General features: G+C 47.3%; 1 protein-coding gene across 1 annotated transcript in view; it reads left to right on the top strand.

Annotated features, from left to right (window-relative positions):
• Positions 1 to 11,380, top strand: part of LOC8032483 (immunoglobulin-binding protein 1b) — a 69,825-nt gene extending 58,445 nt beyond the window's left edge. Inside the window, exons 9-10 of the mRNA XM_029977344.4 lie at positions 6,813 to 6,955; positions 10,342 to 11,380. Of these exons, the coding sequence (XP_029833204.3) occupies positions 6,813 to 6,955; positions 10,342 to 10,382 (184 nt within the window). The 3' untranslated portion in view covers positions 10,383 to 11,380. The remainder of the gene's footprint in view (positions 1 to 6,812; positions 6,956 to 10,341) is intronic.
• Positions 11,381 to 16,244: the final 4,864 nt, after the last annotated feature.

Genomic DNA, 16,244 nt, shown 5'->3' with positions numbered 1-16,244 from the left:
TCTGACTTCAAGAGTTCTTTGTGCGAAAATTAGCAAACGGCTTGTGAGGTACCATCCAGATGTAGTTTGTTTTTTTTCATTCTCGTTTGATTTTGTGATGTGCAATGAATGCCCAAAATTGCAGGCCAAATGTGTTTCCAGATTTAACAGATGCGGTTCGGATGTGAATACAAAGTATGGATGCGGATCTGGTGCGGATTATCAAACTGTTATCAGGGCAGGGCTCTTCTTGTTGTAGATTATGCCATCTGGTAGCAGGTAACGAGAGGAAAAGGAGGTAGAGGAGCGCAGAACCACGAGATCATGAACGGCACGTGAAGGAACGATAAACCGACACCATCGAAACGGACGTGCCCGGGATCTCTTCCTTAACACTGGTGCCGAAACCCGGGAAACGAGATGGACCGCAGTTGAAGAACCCGCGGCATCGTCCGCTCAGCCGTCAGCCGAACAATAACCCAAATCGACAATCTTCTGCAAGACGAGAACACGACAGAGCTAGACCTCCGACTACAACTGGACTACCTGCTTCAGAAAGAAAGCGACCTAATCCGCCTTGACCGTGACATTCAGACGTCCACCTCAGATGACGATCTTGAGAGCGAGCTTGAGGGAGCAGAGGAGTACCGTCTTCGCATCAGTCATAGCCTCACGCGCGTCCGACACGCCCTCGACTCTCAAGTCTCTGTGCCACAAACCACGAATATCACGCCCCACGTCCCTCTCAACAGAGCCCAGTCTGGCGGTCTTCCTCCAAATCTGACCTCAAGGAGCCACAGGACGGTCGCCCTACGAAAACTGCCAGTACCGACCTTTGCCGGGAGCCGTCGCGACTGGCAGGGGTTCTGGGATCATTTCAGTTGTACGATACACACCAATTCCGAACTCCCGCCAATCGAGAAGTTTAAATACCTTCTCACGTATCTCACAGATGACGCGAAGCGAGCCGTGGAAGGAATCCGACTCTCAGAACAAAATTATGACCTCGCGGTACAGACGCTACAAGACCGATTTGGACGACGGGACATTCTAATTGATGATCACATTGATCGGCTTCTGAGCTTGCCTGCGATCAACAGTTCAACTACTGCAGTACAGCTTCGTAAACTCTACGATGCGATACGCTTCAGAACATTATCTCTTCAAGGGCTGGATGTCCCGCCTAGCAACTACGCTGTCGTCCTACATCGTGTTCTCATGCGGTGCCTTCCTGCTGACCTGGCTATACTATACCGACAGAAGTTAAGGGAAGCAGCACTGACACCATCAGCCGACACACCTGACATGCGCCTGGAAGAGCAGGTTCGCGTCATCATGTTATTTCTACAGACTCAAGTTGAGATTCGAGATGTCCAAATGGAACACCCAAGTCACTCTCCCCAGTATGGGTCATCGCCGATACCACGTCAAGAATCCGTACAGGCGAGCCACCCTTACGCACTTGCACTCTCGACTGAGACTATTGGCTACCGAGCGGCCACGTGCCCTTTGTGTGATACCACCCAGCACACGTTGCAAAACTGCCAGGCTAGACTTTCAGCACAAGAGAAACGAACCAAGCTTGCGCGAGCACGCTGCTGCTTCAAATGCGGCAAGCGAAATCACATCGCTCGTGTTTGCCGTTCGTGCAAGAACTTGACATGTGTCACTTGTGGAGGTCACCACGTGACTATACTCTGCGATCTATCACGTCCCACATCAGCCGCATCGGACAACCCACACCCAGGAGGACTTCGTGAAGGAAGCGCAACAGTTGTGAGCGCCCCAACCACCAATTTCCACTCTTCTGCTGTCTTGCTGCAAACTGCTAGAACGTGGGCCCTAGGGACACTGAGACACCTCCTACAGAGGCTGTTACTGGACAGTGGGAGTCAGCGCACGTTTATCCGGCAGGACATTTCTGAAAAACTGGGCTGTGAAGTCGTGGGCCAGGGGGAGCTTACTATATACACATTTGGAAACACAGCCACCAAAAGGTCCTGTCGACGAGTGGTTGTGACCCTCCATAGCCATCAAAGCAACCAGAAGACATCACTTGAAGCACTGGAAGTCCCAGACCTGTGCACAGTATCACACCAGCAGCTAGATGACAATCTACTGAGGCAACTTCATTCCCGCGGACTTCAAGCCGCAGATATCATCCCTGCTGGGGCTCAAGGCAGAGTGGACAACGACGTCGGCGTTCTCATAGGTTCAGACTTCTACTGGCAAGTCGTCACGGGACGAATCCAGCGCATGACTGACGACCTCACCGCAGTAGAAACCATATTTGGATGGATGGTCCAAGGAACATACTCTCAAGCCGTCTTTCAAACTTCAACAAGCGTTTCTATGTTTTTCCTCACATGCGAGCCGGTCTACCCATGTAATGAGCCATTCGATCCGTCAGAAATGTGGCGTTTAGATGCTATTGGAATTTCAGAAGGTACCAGGTCAAGCTTACTTGAACATCCAACAATGCTAGAATTCAACAACAAAATCACCAAGGTGAACAACCGCTACGAAGTCCCCTTAATGATCAAGCCTCCCGGCATCGGAACTAACAATGACAACAGATCCACGGCAGAAACCCGTCTCTTCGCACAGTTAAGACGGTTTCTTGCGCATCCCGAAATGCTCGAGCAGTACGACCGCTCTATTCGGGAGTATTTTGATGAAGGTCACGCAGAAAGAGTTCCACAATCGAAGGAACAACCGGAAAATGTTTATTATCTACCCCATCATGCAGTTGTCCGCAAAGAAGCTGTGACGACAAAGCTCCGAGTTGTATTTGACGCATCTTCACATCTTCCTGACAAGCCTTCTCTTAACAGCGTGCTTGACAAAGGCCCTAATATTGAGAATAACCTGCTTCAGATACTTCTGAAGTTTCGTTGCAGTCCTGTAATCATTACCGCAGACATCCGCAAAGCGTTTCTTCAGATCGGTATTCGTCCGCAGGACCGCGATGCACTTCGCTTCCTGTGGGTGGACCAACTCCCATGCAACACGGAAGGCATATACAGTGTGGTGGAATGGCGCATGACACGCGTCCCCTTCGGAGCGTCTTCTAGTCCGTTCCTGCTCTCGGCAACTCTGCAGCATCACCTTATGTCCATGAGAGAAAGTTACCCGGACATAGTAGACCGCTTGTTGCAATCTTTTTATGTGGATGGCTTTGTACTTGGATGCGCATCCGAAGACGATGCTCTACAGGCCTACGAGCACGCAAGATAAATTATCACAGAAGCAGGGATGGACCTGCGAAAATGGTCTTCGAATTCCCCGTGTCTACAAAAACAATTTCTGCGTGAAGGAATTGCCTATGAGAATGTTGCCGAAGACACAGTTCTAATGAAAGTGCTAGGGGTCGTATGGGACAGAGCCAAGGATGAGATTGTTCTCAGCACACAGAATGTAACTGCCTTCCTAACAACGCGACGAGCCACAAAACGAACGGTCCTCCAAGCATTCGCCCGGCTGTTTGATCCTTTTGGCTACTTAGCACCATTTACTCTTCAAGCCAAATTGTTGTTTCAGGCACTCTGGTTACGCACGTGCCCTTGGGATGAAGACCTCTCAGCTGAAGAACTTACAGTATGGAACTCTTGGTGTTCCGACCTAGCCTACCTTTCCTCCTTCCGCATTCTCTGCTACGTGCTTCCTTCTCATATTAATGGAAACCCTTCGCCGCAGCTCCATATTTTCACAGACGCCAGCCCACGTGCATACGGAACAGTAATTTACCTACGTGCTCTGGCTCCAGATGGTTCCTTCACAACGCAAGTCTTGGCAGCCAAGGGACGAGTTGCACCTCTAAAACAACAGTCGCTTCCAAGACTGGAACTTCTTGCTTGTCTCATAGGCGCACGACTACTTAACTTCGTACGTAAGGTCCCTGGTCTGGGGCAGCTTCAAGCTCACCTTTGGACTGACTCCGAGATTGCGCTGCACTGGATAGCCGGTGACCCGAGTCGATGGCAGCCCTTTGTCAGCAACAGAACAGTCGAAATCAGACAATTAACGGAAGGATTCCGGTGGCGCCACTGCCCGAGCAAGGACAATCCCGCCGATCTGTTGACGTGTGGTGTGGCAGCACCCGCACTTCGACGTAGTGCACTGTGGTGGAATGGTCCTGACTGGCTCGCACTAAGTGAGGACAACTGGCCCTCTAGGACACTGAAACCCTCTCCAAGCTGTCTCCCGAGAGAAGAGCTCAAGCTCCAGGCAACGGCGTGCCCATTGACGACGGCAGACAACGACACAATACTGAACTTAGCGGAGCACACCAGTTTAACACGTGCTCTACGCGTTACCGCGTGGGTGCAGAGATTCAGGAATAGTGCTTCTTCAAATCCATCAATATCTGGTCCCCTGACCGCTGCGGAAATTCATCAGGCGGAAATCTACTGGATACGAAGCATGCAGACACAAGAATTCCCCGTAGAAGTTGCAGCTGTGCAATCACATGAGAAGGTGGCCATTTCTTCTAGCATTGCTAGCCTTCACCCATTTCTTGACGCCAACGGAATTCTACGTGTTGGAGGTCGGCTACAGCAACTTGGTGGTCCAGACAACGTGAAACACCCGATTATACTTACAAACAGCCATAAACTCACGGAGTTGCTTGTACTGGCAACGCATGTTCGACTTCTTCACGGGGGAGTACAAGACACACTCACAGAACTACGACAGAGATTTAGGATTTTAAGAGGTCGTCAGACAGTAAAGAAAATTCTGCGTACCTGTCTTTTATGTCGACGTAGACGACTCCAGCCAGAAGAAGCACCGATGGCCCCCCTACCGCGAGAGCACATAACAGAAGCAAGTCCGTTTGACGTTACCGGCATCGACTTCTGTGAACCGCTGTACGTGCGTTCAGCATCGTCGGAAAAGGCATACATCGTCATCTTTTCTTGCGCTGTAACACGTGCTGTACATCTCGAACTAGTTTCCGACATGTCGGCAACCAGGTTTCTTCTCACATTTCGACGTTTTATTTCCCGACACGGGGTACCTTCCGTGGTTTACTCCGATAATGGCCAAACATTCCGCCACACCGCAAGAGTATTGAAAATGACTCAGGCAGATCGGGTCCAAGATAATTCCAGCGGACTCCGCATTCAGTGGAAGTTTAACGCCCCACGAGCACCGTGGTGGGGTGGTTGGTGGGAAAGGATAATACGTACAGTGAAAAACGCACTGAAAGGAACCCTCGGACGCAGTAGCCTCACCTTTGAAAAGCTTACGACCGTCTTGTGTGAAGTAGAAGCAACCGTAAACGGTCGTCCACTTACTTACATCAGTGACGACCCTCAAGAACTAGAGCCATTAACGCCATCACATCTTCTTGTAGCGAAGCGTGTTGTAAGTCTTCCTCATAACCTAGAATCCCTCCCGCTGACTTCGACTGCTACAGACTTAAGGCGCCGTGTGCGCTATCGTCAGCGATTCTTTATAGAAATATGAAAACGCTGGAGAAACGAATACCTATTACTTCTCCACTCCGCACATAAGAGTCAGCCAACGACATCTCCGCGTATTCAACCGGGAGACATTGTTATCGTAAAGGACGACACGCCACCGCTCCTATGGAAACTTGGAAGAATCACAGAAGCATTTCTTGGAAGAGACGGCATACCAAGAGTCTGCGCTGTTCGCCTTGCAAGTGGACAAGAAATTAGGCGCCCTATGCAAGGTCTTCTCCTTCTTGAAGGCAACATATCAAACTAAGAATTGGCACAGAACGATGGACATTCCTTGTTTGCTACAAGCATTGCGTTACCATGACTTCACTCAAACTGTGTGGGGATTCGGCAGAGTGTTTATTCAACTTGTTTTGTGTATTTTGTATCCACCATTGACCTTTCATGAGTTTGTATTTTCTGCGCTGCTCTTTACCGTCTTAAACTTCCTCATCTCGCGGTATGGGAATGCATGGTCCCATCTCCAAGCCGGCGCGGGAAGTTGTTGTAGATTATGCCATCTGGTAGCAGGTAACGAGAGGAAAAGGAGGTAGAGGAGCGCAGAACCACGAGATCATGAACGGCACGTGAAGGAACGATAAACCGACACCATCGAAACGGACGTGCCCGGGATCTCTTCCTTAACACTTCTAATGGGGATTGCAGGTCAAATGTGTTTCCAGATTTAACAGATGCGGTTCAGATGCGAATACAAAGTACCTATGCAGATGGGGATCTGTTGCGGATGATCAAACTGTTATTATCGCAGGGCTCTTCTAATGGGGTGAGCCTCCTGCGTAGAGGTAGGAAGCGTCAAGCGAAGGTTCCCAACGATGCAGTTTAGATTGCTCGTGCTGCAGTTGTCGTAGTAGTTAGAACAGTCATATTTGTTATCTTCATAGTAGTAGTATCAGGCTCCTAAGGTCTCCAGGAACCTCTGTGAGGAAATCTCTGAACATTCTTCTTCCCTCTTCCCGTTCACAGCAAAGGGTAATTGCGTTATGTATTTGTTTTGACGGCAGGAAGTAAGTTGGCCTCAATGGGCATCTGGTGCCTCAAACGTAGGTGAGAAATTTCTCCAGTGCTGTATACGACTGCTAACCCATAATCTTCCAATGTGAATTGCGCAGCAGTAATATACATCCGCACAATGGTAACCATAGATTGAAGTGGATGGGGCTGGGGATTGAACACCGGGTTTTGCAGAGTGAGCTTTCGCTACCCTAGTTTTTCTCCACTTGTAGTAACAGCGTAATTCTTGCATGAATACGGAGGAAGGCTGGGACAATGCTGAACTCGTAACTCCTCGAAGTTGCACAGAGATGTGCAACGAGGAATAAACGTAAACAAAGGTGGACGCGTGCGCAGCTGGAGCCTGCAGGACTGGGCGGCCGACCCCGAGAAGGCGTCGAGGGAGCTGGAGGAGGAGGACGCTCAGAAGGAGAAACTGCTGGAAGAGGACGACAAGGACGCCCTGACCTACCTGCGCTCCATGGACGACTGGAAGGACGGTACGTCCTGGCTCGCTCAGTATATACTCCCATGGTCGCTGACAGCGTGAGAACAATTGTCGAAGGTAGAACAACTGATGTTCCTGCCTGTCATTCTCACCTTTTTAGTGACTGTAGACCTTTCCAGCGGCAGTCTCGAACCAGGTTGTTTAGAGCGCGCATCCCTGGTCTCGGGACGCCAATGTTGCTCGAGTGCACTGGGCTGTGGGCTTTCTCGTCGGTGTGCTGTGGCAGCCTACGTGGGTGCAATTCCTTACACTTGTTGCAACTAAATTGCTGCGTTTTATCATTGTTGTTTTTTGTGGCAAATGGAAGTTCTCGGGACCTTTGAGAAAGCATTCTACCATCTTTGGAACGAATACAAACATGTAAACGCTATTTTTAGTGAGTCCGCGCGCAACAGAACCAATGCAACTGGAATGTTTGTTTTAATTTACGCACATTTTTTACGCCGCCAAATCTCGGCAGTGCCAATCTACAAAGCTCTTAATTGTTGAAAGTAATTGGTCACGCGAGATCGCCGAAACGCACAGGTATTCCCCATTACAACATGAAATTCAGCGAGTCTCATTGACTGAACAACACACTGTATGTACCCCACGGTGGCGCGTCATCCGAACGAAGCGTATTTGAGAAAGATCTCAAATAACGCAGCATATCCAAGCTACCGTGTCAACGACAGTCGCTTTACGACGATTGGACGGAATCCGACTCGTTAGGGCGCGTCTCGAAGAGAGCTTGTCTTTTGCAAGGCACCGAAGCAAAGAAACGAATGCATCTGAACCGTCCCCTACCCGGCACCCGACGAGCTATTTTTCGGCGAGACCACGAAGGCTTTCCAGAGGACGTCAAAAAACCCGGGTCACGGGCCTTTCGACGTTAGTCTTTTTCGTTTGTTTTCCGCAAAGCCCGAGCAGGCTACGAGCCCCAGTGTTCCCCTGCTCTCACGGTGGAAGGTAACGCAAAAAAGATAAGCATAATGAATAGGCGTACGAAGTAAAATCTTTTGAGAAAGGGCGGCATACTCTGAACATACAGTATTGGCGGAGATTCGTGCTGACAGGGTTTCCAAAGCCCAGAAGGGTGGCAGAACTTTCTGCCACCCTTCTGGGCTGCAGCACTACGTTGGGACAGTGAAGAGTGCTGTTTGCATTTGGAAATGGCATTTCGCGAGCCATGATCGCGAGCAGTTCCGCCGTGCCCGCTGAGCAGGAGAATCGGGGGACCCTCACTAGAGCGCTTCCCGTTTCCGCCGCGGGAGGGCGAGCGTCAAGCTGGAGACGCGAATAGTGCAGATTTTCGCGACTCCCCCGACATATGTTATATGCGGTCTACACTGTAATAAGAAATGGTTATGTTTGTCTTTTGCGGCAAGAGCTGCTTCCTCTGTTGAACCGTATGATTGTGTCGGTTGACTCCTTGGCGGCCTGCTCGCAGCGTCCTTTTTCATTTTCTTTCACCAACCAAGGGTGTTGTTTAAGTGGTTTTGGAGCGTTGTAGCCGTTCCCGTCGGTATTTGAAGAACACTTTCGCACGACTTGCACTGTGTTATGAACTGCAAGGGTTTTGTCTACCTTTGACCTTTTCTGGCTTTCATTCCTTGCTTGCTCGGTGGCTCATCAACTGTGGCTGAGGCTAGACTCGGAGAACACATTCAAACAAAGACAGTACCAGCCTTAACTAGAGCAGCTAGTGTGGCTTACAAATTTCCAAACAAAGAACACAGAGCAGTGGTGCCCATTTTGTCCAGTAAGTTGAGTTGTTGTCTATGGCAATGCAGTATTCTTAAAATAGCTTTTTCTTTTTAATTTTCAAACGTTCATACATTTTTTGAGTAAACGGCATGATAGGCTAATTGAATGTCTATTTTTGTTAGTTCACAACATGTTACATATAAAAAAAGAAGAAGAAACTGAAACTGTTGGTGTCTTGTGGGGCAGATAAAAGAGTTTTAACAGATAATGAATGCATCGCATGTAGATTTCGATGAATAGACATCCTGAGATGCTTGAGAATGTTCAGGGCATGCGAGAGTGCATATTATTTCTTGTTTACCCAAATATTCTGAGTACTGTTTGAATATTCATAGTCTTTTCGAATATGCAATCCTCAAATCAATTATGTATCGAATAGGAAAAATATTCTATTCATACTCTAAATTCTCCAATATTCCCACAACCCTACTTTTACAGAGGAGCTGTTAAGGGCTAGTTGCCCCAGTTTCGTGTCCGTGGACAAATAAAACTCGACACAACCCTCTGGAACCAGACAACCGGCAAGCTGGTTGTCTGGTTGCCGCCGCCGTCGCTCATAGATGGTGGCACATGGTACAGCTCCGCTGCTCTTCCTTCTTCACCAGAGTGGAAAGGCTGAAAGAATTTTTTGTCAAAGAAACATGGCAGTAATTTAGCCATTGTCAAATCTGTGCAAGATCTGATCTCTCAAGAAAGAGTAAAGTGCAATTCTAACAAAAATATGTATCTCCTAAACTTGGCATCTGAGAAGCTGCAAGTGAATTAAAGTTACAAATGCAAGAAAAAAATGTTATAGTTTGTCATTGAATTTATAGAATTCAACGAGGTTGTGGAACAGATTACTAGTGACGAATGGAAAGGGTACCTACCTTGCATTGAGCGTTTTAGGCAGCTCATTATATGATGGAACAACTGTGTCAATGAAAAACAAAAGATTTAGCTTGAAATGCACATCCCATAACACATCCTAAGCCTATTAACGCAGTGAAACCTTATTAATTCAAACTTTGGCATACCACAGTAAATAATCAGAATGAGTGGGTTTTCGTAATTATCCGAAAGTAAAATAGATAAAATCCAGTGTGAAACTCTTTTTAGGTCAGTTTGAAACATTTTGTTGGAAACATGATAGGATTACACAAAGGAATCCTTCATGTAGGCTTTCTGCTATTTGTGCACCCAAAGCCATACTTTCAAAGTGGCCAACCAAGCACTGGTAGAGTGTTTGAGAGAATCGAACCGCCTGCTGTGCAGTGAATGTTGGCAAGTAGTTGCACAGGATTGGGGAAGTATAGGAGCCATCTTCTCTTAGTTGTACAGGTTAACACTTTAACCTTAACTTAGCATCCACAGGGTAAAGGAATGAGAATGAAGTATATACCTGCCATCAAAAAGTTTTTTTTACAGTTCCAAAAGGTCCTCCAAAATGATTCAGATCAATCACATCACTTCAATCAGTGTATCGATGCAATTGACTTGTACAGCTTCATATTATATGATTTTTCATAATCTTGCACCTTTATCTATATGTTTTACATTGCCCTCATTAATAATTGTTTATGCAGCACTTGTCGACAAATTACTTAGCATGTTGCGATAAGACAGTGCTAACTTTAACCAATCTTTGTGCAGAAAACAAGAGAGGCAGTGGAAACAGGAAGAACATGGGCTAAAACAACGGTTCCAGCCACGGCCACCCTGTCAAGGAGGAATGTGGCGAAGCCGAGCTAGAGAGACATTTGTAATGTGCATAAATAGACGTATGACATGTGCTGCTGAATGAAAACAAATTTTGTATCTTGCTCCCTGATGGCCGAGTGAACAGATCTTGTAGGTCTAGTTATATGTTGAGCAACCATTGCAGTTTCACCAACGATCGGCATCTTTCTCTGTCTTTCGCACATCTGTGTGCGGTGGTGGACCACAGCAGAGTAGTGTTAGGCAAGGCCATCTTGTGGCAGCTGAAGAAAAACAAACAAAAAACTTAATTCTGGAAAATGGTTTATTCAAGAGTGGGCATTGTCATTCATTTTTGACAAAACTCGATGAAATGAAATGAAAAAAAACGGAAAAGATTGTTTGCTGAGCGAGCAGCCCCATTTCTCTCTTGTCGTGGGTGGTCATTTGGACGATTTGGTATTGATAAAATATGGTTAAAGATGCCCCTGTGGCCTTCACTAGAGCTGATTCTGCCAGTTGTACTTCTTCCTTTCCTTGTTCCATCCAATACATGCGAGTTGTGACTGTGTGCTTGTCTGTTGTCTACGTCTTTCTTTTCTCAGTCCTTTCCTTTTTGTGCGCATCTGTAACCATGTTTGACCTTGTCATTGTGTCCTCTGCATTGCCTCGTCCTTTGATGTTACGATGCTACTCAGGGCAACATTACGGGTTGTTGGTATACCTGAAGTGGAAAAGGGTTGACATGGCCACTACGTACCAGGGATGCCCTTGGTTTTCCATTCTCCTTTTCATTTCCACCCGTTTGATGCATTCGACGAGCTGCTACGACGACGGTCACGGTTTGGCCGCGATTGCATCATATTTATCTCCGACGTGTTGCTGTGGCCAAGGTAGACCATCGTTTTTTCTTGTTGTTTGTGTATGAAAAGAATGCTAGATTTATCTTAATTTTTAAATTTTTTTTTAATAAAGTCTGCATTCACAGGACGTATTTCTGCGGCATTCTGCGGAGTTTGTGCGTGGACATTGCTGGTTTTTTCTTTTTTTTTGGGGGTTATAGCATCAGAGTAGCGATGTGGGCGAGTTGGTTCATGCTTAGAAATAATGGAAACAGCGCGCAAACGACAAGGACGGGAGGAAAAGGAGTACACAGGACGAGCGCTGAACTGACAACTGAATATTTATTGAAAAGGACCCAACGAAGAAAACACCCACAAAAAACACACTCGCATCAACACGTGGTTTTGGGAGATGTTCAGCTTCCCGAGGATGTGTCCAGAATTCTCGAAAAGGGACCTAAGTACAGTGTGGAACCGCGTTTGAAACCGCATGAACAGTTAGCTGTCGTGCGTAGAATATCAGAAAGGGCTGAAATTGAAGAAAGGGAAAGATGTATTTTGGAGGGTGTTGACTGTTTGTTACGTTGTGTCAGAAACACGTCGCCAGTGCCAGGTGGGAGGACTTTGAAAAATGTTGTTTCGTTTTTCCAAGAAAACAAGCTTGGTTTGCTTCAGGCGGACAAGGAGGGGGGGTTTGTTGTGCTCCCACAGGACATGTTAACGTCCAAGTCGAGAGCTGCAATTCAAAAACACTTTAAACTGACCTCCCTTGATCCCAAGAAAGTCAAGAGTGCTGCGCTGAAGTTGTGTAATAGTCTCGAGTTGTCTACTTTAGAGAAAGACATTGGGAAAAGCAAGGCAGGGCACCTGGAAGTTTTCTTTTCTGTGAAAACTCACAAGTTGGGGCTGCCCTTCAGAACCATTGTTACGGAGAGGGGTGCTTGGCAGAAACTGGTTAGCCAGTACCTTCAGAAACACTTAGGTGCCCTGGAACTTTTTGACCCGTTTTTAGTGCGCAATTCACAGGCGGTTGTGGAGTATCTTAGCAATGGCGTACGCGCAGATGCAGCAGCAATTTCCATTGATGTCGAGGATTTGTTTTATTCCGTACCCCATGAGCGCCTCTTTGCTTCGGTGCGTGAGTGTATCGATAGAAACGGGGTGATTCCATTTCAGAACGCAAGTGGGGTGGGGGTTGATGGCTTTCTGGAACTGTTGGAGTTTTATTTACAATCGACGTTTGTCCTGTTTGACGGTGGTTACTATTTGCAGAACGAAGGAATATGCATAGGCTCAAGTGTAGCGCCCATTCTCTGCGACATTTATTTGGCCATGTGTGATCGAGCTATTGTAGAAAATTTGGACGGAAACAGCGTTAAGAAAGTGTTCAGATATGTGGACGATTACCTCGTGCTCACTAAATCGTCTGGGGGGGTCCTCGAGGATCAGGTTGTCAAAAAGGTGATGGAAGTTTTTGCAAAAAACTCTGGGGGACTGAGGTTTACTCATGAACTCCAAGATGGGTTCTGCCTCCAGTATTTAGATTTAAAACTACAGTTCACAGGAAGTCACGTATGTTGGGCCTACCATCCTCGTACGAAAAAGGGACTTCTGCCCTTCGACTCCGCCCACTCAAAGCTCGTCAAACGAAGCATAGCGTCTTCGTGTATGCAGGCTGCCCTTGATAAGTCCTGTCCCCATTCTATGGCAGAGAGCTTTGAACAGCAGACAGTGCGGCTTGCAGCAGGGGGATACCCTTCTTCTGTTTTGCTGGCGGTAGCGGAAACGCTGTTAAGAAAGATTAAGGGGGGACCTCATCAGCGGCTGGATAGACCTAGCAAGAGACCTCATGTTATCCCGTATCAGCACAGAATTTCCCACAACCTGAAAAAGGTGGCGGGGAGGTTTGATGTCCCTGTCGTGTTTTCGGCGCCTCGTAAGCTGGCACACCTTTGTTCTAAAGTAGCCGAGAGGAGGGGGGGTGGGAACCAATGCACTGTAAACCACAGAAAGAAGTACGTGGATTGTGCGATCGGAGTGGTGTACAGGATCCCGTTAAGCTGTGGAAGAGTTTACATCGGGCAAACGGGCCGTTGCATAAATGAAAGGGCACGCGAACATGACTGGTCGCTTAGTTCAACAGCAGGAGGGCATCTGCCCCTGCACTGCGGAACATGCAAATGTCATCCTGATTTCAATAAGATCACAATCATGGGGAGGGGAGCAGATAAAACAGCCAGGGAAATTTTAGAAGCGTATGGAATAAAGAAAGAGGGGGAACAGAACTGCGTGAGTCAAACTTCTGTGTATTTACATAAGAAGGAGATTACTTTCATGGACACGTGTTGATGCGAGTGTGTTTTTTGTGGGTGTTTTCTTCGTTGGGTCCTTTTCAATAAATATTCAGTTGTCAGTTCAGTGCTCGTCCTGTGTACTCCTTTTCCTCCCGTCCTTGTCGTTTGCGCGCTGTTTCCATTATTTCTAGGTTATAGCATGTTATTTCAAACTAGTATCCTTTTTTTTTATCTAATGGTGGGCTTGTCTCGAATTCTTTTGTATCTTCTCATAAAATGTTTAAACGGCGGCATTCAGCATTTGCATTTAAAAAGTTAGTAGAGACAAGGCAAGCTAGCTTTACGTCTACTTGCTAATTTGTGCAGTGGCAGAGCGTCGAGCTCACAATCATAAGGGATGTTTAGAATTTCATTCATTGTTCTCAGGTTACTTCTCTTTTTCTCAGGTTGTCCTTTCACAGTTTCTGTGGTGTTCCGTCACACCTTCCTTGGCAAGCCCAGGCCTTAAACACATTCTTTATTAAACTCTTGTTTTATGAAAACTAATGTAGAGCATTTGAACCACATGTTAAGCAAACCATCTGTTTGGCATGGCTGTACAACATAGGATGGACCAAGAGAGCTGTCTTAATCGAATGGTGTAGCATTAAGTTATGGCCTTAGATTTCATGAAACAAGCAGTTTTCTGAAAGGAGGAGTGACCAGGTAAGCGTAGGTTAATTGTCTTCAGGCACGTCAGGCATGACACAATGGTACAGTGCAATCCACTTACAACGATAATGAGAAAACCCGAAAATGCAATTGTTATAACCGATTATCGTTGCATCTGTACTAGAAACTGCTCTTTTGTGGTCTAAAAACTCTATAAACTGATCATTATAAGTGGTACCATATCGTTATATGTAGTATCGTTATACTGTAAAATCCCGAGCGATCGCCCACCTAACACCAAGAGCAAATAGGCTGAAAATATGGAGTGGGCTAACTTTCGGTGTACAATCAAGAAAAGTTTAACAAAAATTGCTATTTTTAGGTCGTCTCCCTTACGTGCTTGTTATGGTGGCGAGTGGCAAAGATGACTGTACTTCCCAGTCAGCAATGTTTGCTTATATCCCGCCATAGCGGTCATTGATCCCAACACCACCGTAGGGACCAAATGTAGGTCCTACATATTTATTTACACTTTACAATATCTAACGCTATGAGGGATATCTTCGAAGGCGTCGCTTCGGTACCCACCGAGATCGTCGGCCGTGCTGCACGCTCTCCCGAGTGTCGCGCACTCCCCGACCTTGCGCTGCTCTTCTTCTTTTCTTGGCGCTCGGCACTCTACAATGCTCTCCCTCCCCTCTCTCTCTCTCCCGCGTTCCTAGGATGACCGTACGATGGTGGTAAACACCACATCACTTAGCGAGTTGGAGCTCGGAGAGAATCGCCTGTGTTTGTTTGGTTGCGGTGAATAATGGTCCTCGTGTGTGACGGAGAGTTTGATACTCTAGACCCAAACTGACCGGAGTCTCTGCGGTTGTTTTCGGAATAAGCAGAGCTGGGTCTGTTGGATTCTTCAGTGGTTGGTCGAGCGGGAATGGTGGAAGCATGAATGGCATGGTTTGGATTATCAAGCGGTTCCTGATGAGCGGGTTTTAGGCGGTCAATGGAAACGGTTTCTTGGCGTCCATTTTAGTCAGTTGTAAAAGTCTTGGCTTCTCTCGTAACTACCTTATGCGGCCCGGTGTATGGTTGTTGAAGCGATCTTTTAGAGCCGGCCCTGCGTAGAAGTATGTGGCTGCATGTGTCAAGGTTGCTAGATACGTATACGTAAGCTCGTGCTTGCTTACTGGGTAATGTAAGTGGGAGATTTCGCATTATCGTTCGCAGCTTATTGGCATATGCCATAGGATCAGGAGCTGGCTCTTCCATACCTGATGTGAAAAATTTTCCGGGTAGGCGAAGGGTAGAGCCATATACCAACTCGGCTGAACTGTAGCCCAGGTTTCGCGTCAAAGCAGTCCGAGGTCCAAAGAGGACGATCGGCAAGCTTGTGTTCCAGCTATTTGGGTTGGATTGTGCCATCAGCGCCGCTTTCAATGAGCGATGAAAACACTCGACGAGACCATTTGCGGAAGGGTGGTAGGCGGTCGTTCGTATTCATTTTGTTCCCAAGAGTGATAGAAGTTGTCGGAAGAGCATGGATTCAAATTGACGTCCCCGGTTCGTTGTGAGAGTAAATGGGATGCTGAATCGGGACACCCATCCTTGAACGAAAGTGCGTGCTACGGTGTCTGCTTGGATATCTTGAATGGGAAATGCCTCTGGCCAGCGGGTGAACCGATCCACGCATGTAAGAAGGTATGGATAACCCTCAGATGGTGGCAGAGGTCCCACGCTATCGATGTGGATGTGGTCGAAGCGCTTTTTCGGGGTTGGAAATGCCTGTAGCGGCGCAGAAGTGTGACGTTGGACCTTCAATTTTTGGCAGTGAAGGAAGGTTCGAGTCCAGCTTCGGACATCTTTATTGATTCAGAGCCAGAGGAAGCGTTCAATCATTAGATGTTGAGCGGCACGAATACCAGGATGAGATAAACCGTGTACGGAGTCAAAAACTTGCCTTCGAAAGTCGGCAGGTATGAATGGTCCTGGTGTACCAGTCAAGACGTCGCAGACTACTCCCGTGGTGGATGAAGATAAAGTAATCTCCTCGAAGGCAAGCCGACCAGGAAAT

This window comes from Ixodes scapularis, unplaced genomic scaffold (assembly GCF_016920785.2).
Source record: "Ixodes scapularis isolate PalLabHiFi unplaced genomic scaffold, ASM1692078v2 PGA_scaffold0__279_contigs__length_252992795, whole genome shotgun sequence".
Classification (NCBI taxonomy): Eukaryota; Metazoa; Arthropoda; class Arachnida; order Ixodida; family Ixodidae; genus Ixodes; species Ixodes scapularis.
Note: the sequence above shows the minus strand (reverse complement) of the source record. Positions and strands in the feature narration are given on the sequence as shown.